The sequence below is a fragment of the Eucalyptus grandis genome, chromosome 11, assembly GCF_016545825.1.
Source record: "Eucalyptus grandis isolate ANBG69807.140 chromosome 11, ASM1654582v1, whole genome shotgun sequence".
NCBI classification, from domain to species: domain Eukaryota; kingdom Viridiplantae; phylum Streptophyta; class Magnoliopsida; order Myrtales; family Myrtaceae; genus Eucalyptus; species Eucalyptus grandis.
The window spans coordinates 33688018-33702303 of NC_052622.1; the positions used below are offsets into that span (position 1 = coordinate 33688018).

The window sequence follows — 14286 nt, forward strand, 5'->3', positions numbered from 1 at the left end:
ACATTATACTTATAGACAATTCGGGGGAAATCGGTTAAAGTGACGATGGTGAAATATTGAAACTTTTCGGACCATTATAGCCTTGGTCTGACAAAATACAATCCTCATGGTAACGTATACTTTCAACAAGGAAATATCACTCTGATAAACAATAGCACGTCTCTCTATATGATAACAAGATAAAATCTTCAGACTAACGTGCAACAGTTGAGAGCAGCCTGCTAGGATTGGTTAGTGGCCACCTTGCAGAAAAGCCTTGTACCATTCGGCAGATTTTTTAGCATGGCGTTTGAGGTTGTCCTCATAGTCAGTGTAGTAAAGCCCGAACCTCGGTTTGAAGCCCGAGCCCCATTCCCAGTTGTCAGCGAGTGACCAGTGGATGTATCCTTGCACATTCACTCCGTTCCTGCATTGCCCAAATTGATCAGCTTCAGAAGTTGTTACCGGGCGTTGGCCTCGGGGCAGAGCTAACATTAAGAGTTTAAACTGGTCGTCCTAGTAAAACTGGATCAAGCCATGACTTGCCACACACATGCAATCACGAATTAGCGATAACTTGGTGTGAATGCAAAGAAACATGCATATCATCCTCTTTTGACACATGCGGCAAATTAGACATGCGGTTAACAAGATGCTTGCATTGCAGTGGCAGATAACCAAAGTAGTGAGGATTGCAAATGTGATGGAATTGAGGACTTACTTCCTCGATTGAAGGACACGTGCGAGATGCTGCTTCAAGCAATCAATCCTGTGAGGATCGTTCAGCTTTTCGGGCACTAGACGGCCCCCTACATTTTCTTCAGTGACACCTGTGATAAAACATATTTACTGAGTAAGATATGTTACTTTTATATGGGAGGTCCAGATATGTACGATGATAATCTGGATGATATATCACTAGAAATGCCACTCCTACCATTCTCAGTAATGTAAATCTTTGGGTTTTGGTACTTCTGCTTTACATGGCCCAAAATTTGCACCAGACCATCTGGATACCTATATATCCACTCAATCCCTGAAGCCTGAAAACAAAGATCCGTTATTGTGGTAATAAGGTTCATCTGTCGTGCTGCTATGAGGTTGTAAAAGCATAACTACCTTTGGACCGATCATTACGCCGTCCCTCGTTGCTGAAATTTACAGGAGTGGGTTAGAAAATTATCGATTATCATTCCTAATCATCTTAATACATCTTTCATGATCTTGGAATGGTAAAGATATGGCTCGTCATTACCAGTTTCGTTCACGAACGAGTCATAAGAGTAGCTAGTTCCCACTTTGCGTTCATTTTCTGGGGTGTTTCGAGCATACTGTGTTGAATAGTAGTTGATACCAATGAAGTCGAGAGACCCCTTCACCATCTCCTTCTCCTCTGCAGTGAAAGTGGGTAATCTGTCTTTCACCACGCTTCTCATTATGCTTGGATAATCTCCATTCACCAACGGATCAAGGAACCTATCAATAAATAATGACTTCTTGTTGAGCTTCTTCAAAAATGAACTATCGCATGGGGAATGAACTAGCACGAAATTTATGTGGCATCTATTTTCTGAAAGGCCGCTGAGTGTTCAACGTATATATTTAAGTTCTATGGTCGACATGGATGCCCAGAATAGGACTAAAAGAAGTAGAAAAAATGTTGGCAGGTAATCCCTTCTCGCATTCCTCCTTTTTCAAAAGGAATTGACAGGAATGAAAATAACGAATCCCCTTGCTAGCAAGATCAGAAGTAGTGCTAACCCTGCATCGATTCAATTTGCAAAGGCAATTCATCAGGCAAGAGTAAGGACCTCTCCGTTCTCCCTAACACGGGTGGAAAAATTGATACACAGCCCCTCCTCTATTGAGTAATCCCTGAGTGGCGGCATCAATAATTGTCTTGACTAAGACTAACAGGGTCAACTCTACTATCGGCAGAGGCGAGCGTCAAAATTAGTTCTCTCGGATGAGAGGGAGTTAACATCTCTGAAATGTCATTTAAATGCCATAAGATGATTTTGGTACTCGACTTTAGCAAGGCTAATGTGGAAAACCATGAATAGACAGGTAATTTAAACTGTCTTAGAACCAAGGATATGAACTTATCGAGGTGCAACTATTGTGATTAGGCATCTGAAAGCTCATGTGTGTGTAGCTACATAAAAAGAAGGTATATAAATCTGATCACGTCCATGTATGCAGATGGAAGATTCACTCACCAACCCACAGCGAAGTCCATAGCTCTCTCTGTTGCAGCTTTGTCATCTGAACTATTCGAGTATGGCAAATAATTTTTTCCCACGAGGCTAATTCCAATTTCTCCTTTTTGGTCAGCCTACAGTAGTATATAACCGTCGGGTAAATACCTTTCTGAGAGAACAGAAGCACACAAGTCTGATATTTGCGCAGAGTGATGATCAGACAGAATGAAGGCAAAAAGCCAGCATTAATTTGAAGTGTGCTTAATGGCATGCATACAGGAACTAAAATCGTGCATCACCTCACCTTAAATTTTCCTCTGTAGAGCTTAACAGCAGTTGCATGTGCAAGCAAATGAGTGTGGGCTACGATGTAAGGCTCTGTAGAAGAGTTACCGGCATCACAGTTTGGAGTTGAACACCGACCCGGTGCAGAGAATCCAAGGTCATACCCAAATAGAGCCGTAGCTAGTGGCTCATTTGTGGTAATCCAGTTCTTTACCCTATCTCCATATGTCTTGAAGCAAATCTCGCAATAGTCCCTAAAATCATTCCTGCATATCCAGGGAAACACCAGACCCAAACTTGTGCTTCATTGTCAAGAACTAATACTCAAACCATTTAATTTACAGAGTACCTCGTGCTTACAATATATTATGGCTTAAGAATCCGCCATACTTGTCCTGCAAGGCTTGGGGCAGTCATTGTGCATCAGTGTGACAAAAGGTTTGATGCCTGCAAGTAATCAAAGAGTAAGATTAGGACAAAGCTTCTTCCCAATACAACAGTATCTCTCGGTGTCATTGTCATTGGCTTACCGGATGCTACCAATTCATTTATCAAATTGTTGTAATAATCAATACCCTGTTGGTTTATTCCACCACTGACTGATCCTTCTGCATTGGAATTTAGAGTGGCAAGCAGATCAGCATTAGAATCTCTTCATCGGCTAATACTTCACATCTTCACATGTAATAAACAGACGGTTGGAAGAGCAAATGCTACCGGTACGGTACTTACGCGGAAGAATTCTGCTCCAGGAGATGGAGAATCTGTATGTGTTTACCCCGAGTTCCTTCAAGATTCCTACATCTTCCTGTACCCATGATGATATATTTATCATATACAGATGATGGATTTGTCACAGGTTCTACAAAGAATTTGTTGTTGTCTATGGTTGAAAAAAATTACAGAATTGGACTCACCTTGTAACGATTATATGAGTCTATAGCAACCGATGCATTACTCTTATCCTGGATCTTGCCTGGACCAGTGAAATTCAGGGAACAAGATGAGGAAGAACTAAACCAAATTGGTGTGTTCAGCTTTAATCAGAAAGCTTTTTACATATCGTAGGAAAATCAAATGGTAAGGCGTATAGATATATAATAATAAATAGTCGACGTTAAAAAAGAAAGAAAGCGAGAACCTCGAGCAGCAAAGTCATCCCAAATGCTTGGTCCCCTACCACCTGCTGCAGATCCTTCGATCTGCATAATAACATGAACTCCCATTTTCAAGACATGCATATTTTTAGCTTGAACAAATACTGATATGCAAGGTTGTCATCATATATTTATCATGCTGAAACGGGTATTCACCTGCTGAGCAGAAGTGGCAATTCCAAACAAGAAATCACATGGGAAGTCCGACCTCTTGACCGTTGGTTCATCTATCGTCACTGCACAAAGACGTAACGTTAATACCTCCGAAAGACTTAGAACAAGGTTGAGCTGCTGGTCAAAATATTATCTTTTACTAAGGAGAAAAAGACGAAGAAGAAGAAGAAGAAGAAGAAGAAGAAGATCCAAGTCGTTTCCAAAATGATTAGGGACATGACGAGGACGTCTCAGAACATGCATGTCGCATGCAGAACAGACGCGGTAGAGTGCGAGTAAAAGGACCATTGTTGGTGATGGTGAAGAAGATGACACGATCAATGAAGCAATCGAATAGAAAAAAAATTGGGTTGGGTGAAGAATTAAACACTAGAAAGCATTCTCCTTTGAATAGTAAGAATGTGAAGCGGATCAACCAACTTCAAACACCACATATTCCTAACATGGTAAAAGCTTGTTTGTTTGACAACTCTCGACTCCAATTATATCCTTCCATCTCAAATAACTCTTCAAATCAACTCTCTAGTAGTCTTTTAATTTCCACTCCGAATCGAGAAAATATTAGATATCGCTTAAATTCCACCTTGTCAAAATTTTACTCAATTCACTAGGCGACACGTGTCGCCCGGGCCCCTCTGCGCTAGGACCCATTTGATATTTCAGAAAAGAGAGTTAAAATATATGGAGAGACCACACAGACGGGAGAGTAAATTGCAAGCATTATGGAGGGATCGGGGAAGGGATGAAAGCATTATCAGCGACCACATGTCGCTGAACTTGGATTTGCTGCGAATCGCAAAACGAAACTTTTTCCTTTGACATCGAGATGGGGTCCGTCACTCCCCTCCACTGCTGCTCCATCCCTATCCCTTCCTTTCCTGGATGGTTTTGCCCTCCTCCTCCATCTCCAGTTGAGGTCGGAGAAGGGAAAATGGGCCATCGCGGAGTGGAGAGAGAAAGAAGAAGACCGTGGAAGGAATGCACCCAAATTTGAGGTCGGAGAAGGGAAAATTCACAAAGGAATGCACCCAGAAAATAACGAAAAAGAGAGACCAAAGGCAACCAACCGTTGGCCACGTCCGTCGACGACGCCGACAAGATTGAAACAAATGAAAAGACGACGTAGCACAGTGCGAGTAAAAGGGCCATTGTTGGTGATGGTGAAGAAGATGACCCGATCAATGAAGCGATCGAATTGAAAATAAACTGGCTCGCGTGAAGAATTAAATAGCGGAAAGCAAACTTCTTTGAATAGGAAGGATGCGAAGCGGAAAAACCAACTTCAAACGCCACATTCCTAACCTGGTAAAAACTTGTTCATTTGACAACTCTTGACCTCCAACCATATCCTTTCGTCTCAAACAACTCTTTAAACTAACTCTCTAGTAGTTTTCTAGTTCCCACCCCGATTCTAGAAGGTATAATATATTTTCTTTAATCTAATAAACTCCTTTGAATAGGAAGGATGCGAAGCGGAACAGCCAACTTCAAACGCCACATTCCTAACCTGGTAAAAACTTGTTCATTTGACAACTCTTGACCTCTAACCATATCATTTTGTCTCAAACAACTATTTAAACTGACTCTCTAGTAGTTTTCTAGTTACCGCTCCGATTCTAGAAGGCTTAATATATTTTCTTTAATCTAACAATAGGGCCTCACATAGAAAAAGCATCGTTGAAGGAAACCCATTTCCATTTGTAAGGTAAAAAAAAAAAAAAAACATGTAATCACTATGTATTAGTTAAGCCAAAAAGGCTTTGTTTGATATTTAACATAAGTAAAAAGTATCTTCCTTTATTTACATGCCAATATACGTGAATGTACTCATTAATATTTTTACGTTGTGAAAATATCAAGTGTTTCTAATTCAGGAAAAAAAAAAGGGTAAATGCTTATATCACAAATTTCTAATTAAAAAAAAGTAAAAACAGAAAAGTCAATCCAAACAAATTGTAAATAGTTTTATTTGAGCGATTATTAATAATAGAGATTTAGTGTGGTATATAAACCAAATATATTTGGATAAACAAAAAATAAAACCATTTTCAAGTGTGTTTATGTAATTATCCGATTTTATAAGTAAGTGAAATATAGAGCTTTTAAGCCATATAGAGGGCTAGCGATGTGGATTCTTTCTTAAAGCGATAGAAAAATGACACAATTTGTCTATGAACTTTAGTTCATTATGTAATATGGTCTATGAATTTTGGTCCAACATTTAATATGCTCCTTAAACCGTTAATTCATTTAATCCAATCTTTTAAACTTTAGTCTAATGTTCAATATGATTCTTGAATCTTAATTCTTTTTGTATAGTTTTGGAACTATATTGAATATCTATTAACAATTCAAGGATCCGCATTGAACAAATCAAAAATCTGGAGACGATATTGCAAAGTGAATTAAAACTTGAGGTTTATATTGTAAAAATTGAAAAGTTGAAAATGATATTGCATATTAAATCAAAATTCAGAGATAATTTGTATTATCATCCCTGCATCAATATATCATAATGTTTTTGGATCCCAAGTTGTAATAGGTTTAGTGAAATTTTGACTTTTGAGAAGATAATAAAGAAATGAAGTTACGGGAGGGGGATTCACGGCCAAGTGGCCAACCCATTTAGGTGAAAGAGGAGATTCTACAGGCCAGAAAAAGTCGAAGAAAGAAAAACAGGGCAGGGAGGGAGGCCTTACCTTCGACATTTCAAACCCGAATCTTGTTGCACGACTGGTGACAAATTGAAGGTCGTGATGCGAAATCTATGATTAACCATATCGAAGAATATCTTCTTTGAGGTAACGCTGGACAAGTGTTTTTTTTTTTTTTTTTTGAAGATTTTATGGAGTCCTTGTAGATTTCGTGCTAAATTTTGGTTTTGCTTCTGTGATTTGATGGTTGCAAACTGGGATGTAAGCTGTAAAAGGGGAGGCTTGGATTGGGCGAGATCATTTGAACCCTGATTTCATTAAGTTTGGTTTCAAAGGGGTTTTTCTTTTTTTGGTGAGATGAGCTTAAACTATTGATCTTGCTGTTGAGCGGGTAGATTTTTGATTGAATGTTTGAAAGGATGATTTTGGTTTAGGTTGTCCAGCCTTAAGGCTAAGCTTTTGTGCTTCATTTTCACTGAAATAGACTTCTGAAGCTTCAATTTGAATGGAAAATGCACTCAACTTTTACACCTTTGAGTTGTTGAAGTAATTGGGTAGTTACAGTTCAAGGTAATGAGTTTGGAGTTAAGAAGTTTGAAGAATTTAAATGATATGAAATCTGTCCAAAGCTGGACTGATGTGTTTACATGTGGTTTTTGAACTTAATCCATGAAATAAAAAAAGACTAAATTTTAAGTTTCTTACTGAAGTTAAGAAAGAAAGAAGTTATTAGTTGACAATGGATGATTAGAATGGTGATTTTAGGCGAATTGGATTAAGGGAATATTTGCTGGGCCATCTTGAAGTCAAGTTCTCGGACCTTGTGTATTTTAACTCTCTTGGTGTGAAATTGTTTGATCCCCCTGGCACTAGTGATTTAGTGCTGGAGTAAAATATTACTATGGTGAATTGTGTCTATCCTCAAGTGAGTGTGTGATACATGTAATATATGATGGGTCAGTATATGGCACTACACGTGTTTGATGAATTGTGGCAATATGACTGGCTGATGGTATATGCTTTTGTGCACTGATGTGCGTCACATTGTGTGCCTTTTGGTCTATGTGGGTCCTAGCTATTAGCTCAGTGTCACTTTTATTTGCCACTCTTAGGAGCAAGGTCATTGAACGACTTTCTATGTGTGTTAATGGGAACCTGTGTTATGTGTTATATGACTGGACTCATGGCTGGTGGATAAGTGCCACTCTTTCGAGGAATCCTTCATCAGTGGTTGTGGATGACTGACAGATTGAGGAATAGAACCATCTGATTTGATTCATTCTCAATAGCCATGAGAGCAATGTCCTGCTCTCAGGATGAGTCTCTGGCCAGACCATAAAATTCTCTATGCAAACCCACTTATATGTACTTCATTTGATTAATGTGTTGTTTGCAGCATTCATGTTAAACTCGTTTCACCTGCATGTTGCATACCCACGTACATTGCGTGTGATTGTGAAGGTGACTACTTGTATCAAGTGATGTCTTACAGACCTTGAAATTTCACTGACTGAGGTGGTGCTGTTCGCCCCTTGTTTAACATTTTCAGAATTAACTGAGAGGGTGTCTTCATCACTTTTGGAGATATAACTGGGAAATTCTCAGGCACTAAAAGTCAAAGTGGACTTAGTTAGAGTTAGAGTTGAGCAACAAATGCTTAGCGTGTCCCCTTGCCTATTTATGTATAAAATTGATTTGTGGTCTGCGTGGGCAAATAGTCCTAGTTCCATTATGGCCAACAGTGAGCCTCCATTGTTCATGTCCTGTAAATGTGTTAAAGTTATGTTGTTGATCAGCCAATTGTGTACCTCCCAGGCTTCTCTATTGTTGACACTTGTACACTGGCCAAGTGTGACCTGAGCCTTGGGTATGTTTATGAAATGGCCTGCTGTGTACATATTATATATGCATGCTATAAGAAAAATAAGATTTTGCTTTACAGGTTGATTGATATATCAGCTATGTAGGGGGGACTCCGTCCTCTTTTCAATAAAATTATACTTTTATGTATATGCTCCGCGGGTTTATAGTAGCCTCCTTGGCATTCACACATGGCGTTATCATGGGGTTTGGGGTGTTGCAGCTCAACTCAACAATGCACAAGAAAGGCTAGTGAATCGACATGTCTTGAACAATTAGCTTCCCCTCCTTTATTTTTTGGGCCAGTATCTATGCTTGCCCTTAGTCCTTGCTAGTTATTTCCCTTGTAAGAGGTTAGATTCTTCATGAGAAATCTGTGTTTCAATTGCTGCCTGTCTGGTGGCCATCATTGTAGCTTTTGTTTGAATTTCATCGAAAATATAGTGGGCTTATGCACACTCAGTATGCCATAGTTCTACTAATGAAGGATGCCCTAGTATAAGCACCTGGTGGGCAATAGATGGTGATTTACGCAGAACAGACTACTTCTAGATCTATTGCTATCCCATAATTAAAAAATTTAAGCTATTTTTTGCAAGAAAATTGTTCCATTATAACCTTTGTGGTTGACCATTCTCCAAGTTTGCATGAGATTTATTTTTACATATTATTGGGAGGCAAGCTTCTGATATGTCTGGTGTGAATTTTCAGCAGGAATTACTTGCTACAAATGGCTTCTTTCCGAGCTTTCTTGAACAGTCCCGTTGGCCCCAAAACTACTCATTTCTGGGGACCAGTTGCAAACTGGGGATTCGTGGTTGCTGTATGCTTCTTCTCCATAATGTCTATTTCCAAATGCCTTCATTAGTGACTAATGAAACATCTTGAAGCCTGGATTTTCAACTTTTTCACTAATGTTCAACTTATTTGTTGCTTCCAATAGGGATTGGTTGACATGCAGAAACCACCAGAGATGATATCAGGCAACATGACAGCAGGTTAGCAATTTCTGTTCCAAAAAAAGCAACTAATTTTATTATCTTCTTATCATGTCAAGCCAGCTCACCTTTGCGTCTTGATTGCAGCTATGTGTATATATTCTGCATTGTTTATGAGGTTTGCATGGATGGTGCAGCCACGGAACTACCTACTCCTTGCATGCCATGCCTCAAATGAATCTGTCCAGCTCTATCAACTATCCCGTTGGGCAACGGCTCAAGGGTAAGTTCCAATTGCAACACTGGTTTAATACACTCTCTACACATCACCTCAAGTATACACATAAAGATCTGTTTAGTTTCTTAGGTTTGATGTGTATCATATGATTTTAGTTGTGGTTGTGGCTTTGACTGGGAGATGCATAAGCAGGTAAACATTGTGTGACTTGCTCTTTTCTTTGTTATAGGTACTTGTCCCAGAAGAAAGACAAAGCCTCGTCACAATAATATGTTGCTGGGTCTTTCTTTCCCCATTTCACTGGTCTTGTGGTGATTTCTTCCCAGGAGTTCCTGAGAAGTTTGCTTTCATGCTATCCAAACCATAATTGGCAGGTCTTGTGTGATCGCAACTTGATTCGTATTTTTCGCATCATTGTTGACGATTTACTTTCAGCAAGTGATGCTTGCATGGAAACTTAACCTCCTGTTGGACTTGGATGCCCAATGATATATCCCTCGAACCGTCGCATTTCCTTGGTTGTGCACACCAAGCATGGCTTTTGTTGGCATGGTTCATGAGGACAGGTCGGTATCGTCACATAGGACTACACTGTCTGCTGCGGTCTAAGTGGAGATCAGATATTAGGATCTGTGAAAGTGTTGTGCACGTTTGTGAGGAGACGTTAGAGGAAGCATTTCATGTGGTTTCAATGGGGACACTTTCCTCTAGCGATTTTAAGTTTGGTGGTCTGCTGGGTTTTCGGGTCCCTGTCATATCTATTAACAGGAAATCAAACGGATGGATTCTCGGGGTCCCACATTGATGTCCGTCTAGTCATCTTGTTGTATGTCGTTTTCAGTGCAGTGAGGGCGTGGCTGGTGCTTTTTAGGGGTGAGCATGGTCCGGGTTGGTCCGGACCACCCCTAACCCTGTGACTAACTAGACAAATGTCGGTTCGGGCCCTCAATTTTGTGACCGAAGACCGACTCTATGAGCCTAGGACCAGCGACCAGGATCGATCCACCGGGGTTCCCGGGTCTGGCCAATCAGGGACCGATCGATAATTTTTTTCGTCTTATTTTTTATACTCCCTAAAAAAGCAAACCTACAAATTCAAATTATACATCCATCGATAATACGACATTGTACAACTAAACTATAAATACCAATACATATTTAGCAAATTTAAGATGACACAATAATAGAAATTTTGTACCTGGTAACCGTTCATCGAGATATGAGACAAGATGGAAAGTTCTTGTAATCATCTATCTTTAATATTCATAACATCATATGTAAAAGTGTTTTCCCGCATTCGATCATGTAGAGTCCACTCAACCAAAAAATGAGCTTCACACCACTTGACTAAAGCAAATCACCGTGAAGAATCGGCAAAGATACTCTACTCTTCAAAAACTTCTACCATTTGACACAAATTGAAAAGCAAAATGTAGCTGAAATTTATTAGTAAAATACAATTAAACCATAAAAAGTTCAAAATACTTAATATAAACCATGAATATATAACTTCACATCTTGTTAATTCACTTGAACTTTTAAACACTTGAAAACAAAACAAACAACACATAATTAATACTTAACAAAAGTTTTAAATTGAAATTATTATTAGTACTATTGGTAGAACATCTCAATATAATATAATATAACGGATATTTTACTTAGGTTTGAATATATAAAAAGAATTATAAATAATATAATATAATATATATGGTTGGTCTGAGGGTTGACCGACCCAAAACTCTGTAACCGATGACCAACTCAGACGGTGTTGATCCTGGAATTTCGGGACCAAGGACCGACCTAATCCCCTTGAGAACCGGCCCAGGGACCAAGCAGGTTGGGCCGGTCCAAGGTTGGTCCAAATGTCCAGACCGCTGCTCACCCCTAGTGCTTTTGCTTCGGGATTCAAATAATTCTGTGGATAAGCAAGCGAGGAATGCACATAAAATATTTTAAACCCATTACATCGGTGCCAATTGGGTCTTGAAATTTTTAATTGGATTAATTTAATTTTTAAATTTTTCATATTTTATCAATTAATTCGGTCTTGAAATTTTTAATTGGATTAATTTAATTTTTAAATTTTTCATATTTAATCAATTAAGTCCATTCGATCAATTTAGGTTGGAGTTTACTGAGGTGGACCCTGGCTATTCTATGTAACATAGGGTCGACGTTAATGTCAATAATTTCTAGTTTAAATTAGCCAAATTGATTCAATTGACAAAATATGAAAATATTTAAAATTAAATTAGCCAAATTTAAAGATTCATGACTGAATTAATGTTAATGCAATTGATTTATGACTTTTTTGGTACTTTCCAATCGGTGAGCAATATTGGTATTTTCACAGATTTAGTTTTGTAATGCATTTGAATTGGTTTCTAGAGGTGATTTGGAACTAACTAAAATAATAAAGTTGACTAAACTTCATGTTAAGAGCATGTATATTCGATTAGGTTTAGATCTAATTCCAATCTCAAGTTAAAGAATGTTTTTTTTTTTGGGTGATAAACCCTGAAAGCCAACAGCCGGCGGGAAGAACCTGTAGCAACATGAAGAAACCACCATCTCATGCCACCGGGTAAGTCACCAAGTAACTCCATTAGCCCCCTTGCGTTGCAAAGGCTTCAAACCTCTCACCTCTCCCTCAAAGGATCACGAAGCCTATCCATTGGAGCCATCACGCCCGGTAGTCAAGTTAAAGGATGCTTTCATGTTGCCTAATTGAATAAAATTTAAAGAGCAAGTATGGAGTTCGAAGCCTTCACCCCTCATTATGATCTTCCACTCATAGAAAGTACAATACATAATCTAAGCAAGTGATTATGCAAGTGTGTTGACGTAAAGCAAATAATCTGGTGATGGATATTGTCGGCTTTGGTTGAGGTAAGTCGAGTCAAAACCCACCTCCAGTCAAAACCCAATGTAAATCAATCGAATCAATTCACTAAACTAAAGATAACATTCTATTTTTATTTGTGTTATTACTAGTTTTAAGTTATTGATCTTGAGCTTTTCTTGAACTCCTCGTTTTCCCACGGGAGATATCAATCCTATGCATATTAAGGGTTCTCCTAAGTCATAGAGGAGCCTAGTCGAGCAACTAAAGAAGGTGGTGCTTCACGTGGATGGGAGTAAATGTGACGTTACTCCATGTCTACCAAACCCAGTAGTCCCCTTTCGACCCAAAAAAGGAAAAACTAGTAGTCCACTCGATTGTTTAAGGAACTCTACGATCGAGGCAATGTCCTTTTCTTTCCTCCCGTTTTTGGCTAAAACCAAATCGCCCCCGTCTTGCTGGCGTGCTTCACGTGGATCCAGCTTTCAGACCAATCAAGAACAGAAGCAACGTGTTAAAAGGTACAGAAAATATGCACATGTTTCTAACGTGGGAGAGCTGTCGGTTGGCCTAATATGCCTCACCAATTTTTATTTCAAACATTAGCCGTTCGAGCTTCATAATCAATGTTAAAGAGCAAGTGGAGCACATTCGAGGCAAGACTTTTACTTATGATTTGACGACTTTCAATTCCATGCAAGAAAATTTCTTTTATCTCAATTATTATTTCAAGAAATGATTGTATAAAATATTTGATTTATTATGAAAATAACTGTTTGGACTACAAAAAACTAAATAATAAAAAATTATAAATTATTACAGGCTTTTAAAGAATTTATTGGTCATAATAATTTCTTATTTTCATAATAGCTCAAAAATTGTTGTGTTAGCAAAACCGTATTATTTTTTACCCAATTTACTTTCGCTTCTCATGAGAGGATTTCTCAAGCATTTTGTGTGAAATGTTAAGCAATAACATTGATACATACTGCCGCCTTGGTGGCCATGATGGTTTGGGCTTTCTTTCCCTCACGAAAGAGAGAAGTTCGAATCTCCCCAGGTTTACTCACCGGCTGCTGGCTGTACGGTTCCTGGGTCAAAAAAAAAAAAAACATTGATACATAACACCACCGCCTTGGTGGCCGCCTCATGAAGGGAAGGAGTTCGAATCTCATCACGGTCGCTTAGGGTCTTAAGTGGGCTGCCTCACGGGGGAGGAGTTCGAATCCCCTCACGGCCCGCTTGGGGTCTTAAGTGGGACGTCAGAGGAGTGGTGGATCCTCCCGCTTACGTGTCCCCCCAAGTTTACTCGCTGGTAGGAGTGGCAAATGGGTGGGTCTGGTTGTGTATGGGTCGGGTCGAAAATGGGTTGACCCATATTAGACCCATTTAATCCATTTTGACCTATATTTTTATAATGTAAATTTAGTGACCCATACTCAACCCGACACGTATTGTTAAAACCTACTTATTGTTAAAATATTTTTATGCAATACAAATTTTTTAACAATTTTTATGCAATACAAATTTAATGAAATTTTTTTATAATTCTTTTTAAAATATTTTTTAAAAAATCGAATTTTTAATTTTTAAAAATATAATTATTAATTTTTTAAAAATATAATTTTTTAAAAATATAATTTTTTTAAATATAATTTTTAATTTTAATGATTATTTTCTCTTTTTCTCTTTTATTTTATTTTATTTTCTTTTTCTTCGACCAACCGCCGACCATAATGACGGTTGGCGACCGGCCATAGGCGAGATCGAGCTCTCCGGCATCGGGCAGGGTTTGATCTCGCCGATCCAGCAAAGCCAAGGCCCCGCCCGACACTGACAAGCTCAAGTCTCGCTAGATCCAGCGAGTCTTGAGCCTTGCTAGTCGTCGGCGAGGTCGAGCCTCGCCGAATCTGTCTAGACTCGAGCTTGCCGGTGTCGAGCAAGGCTCGGCCTCA

At 38.9% G+C, this 14286-nt stretch overlaps 1 protein-coding gene and 1 pseudogene across 4 annotated transcripts; one reads left to right on the plus strand and one right to left on the minus strand.

Annotated features, from left to right (window-relative positions):
• Window positions 1-231: 231 nt before the first annotated feature.
• LOC104427801 lies at window positions 232-4945 on the minus strand (annotated as a pseudogene).
• A 1444-nt stretch (window positions 4946-6389) lies between these two features.
• Window positions 6390-10000, plus strand: LOC104426177 (mitochondrial pyruvate carrier 1). Of its 4 annotated transcripts, none has more exons than XM_010039132.3 (6): window positions 6393-6597; window positions 6717-6772; window positions 9022-9133; window positions 9254-9308; window positions 9396-9531; window positions 9716-10000. In XM_010039132.3, the coding sequence occupies exons 3-6, from the start codon at window positions 9041-9043 to the stop codon at window positions 9753-9755; spliced, it is 324 nt and encodes a 107-aa protein (XP_010037434.1). In that variant the 5' UTR covers window positions 6393-6597; window positions 6717-6772; window positions 9022-9040; the 3' UTR covers window positions 9756-10000. The 4 variants fall into 4 exon arrangements, with proteins under 4 accessions (XP_039160244.1, XP_010037434.1, XP_010037436.1 ...); XM_010039134.3 differs by having other exon boundaries at window positions 9025-9133; XM_010039133.3 differs by lacking the exon at window positions 6717-6772.
• The last annotated feature ends 4286 nt before the right edge of the window (window positions 10001-14286 follow it).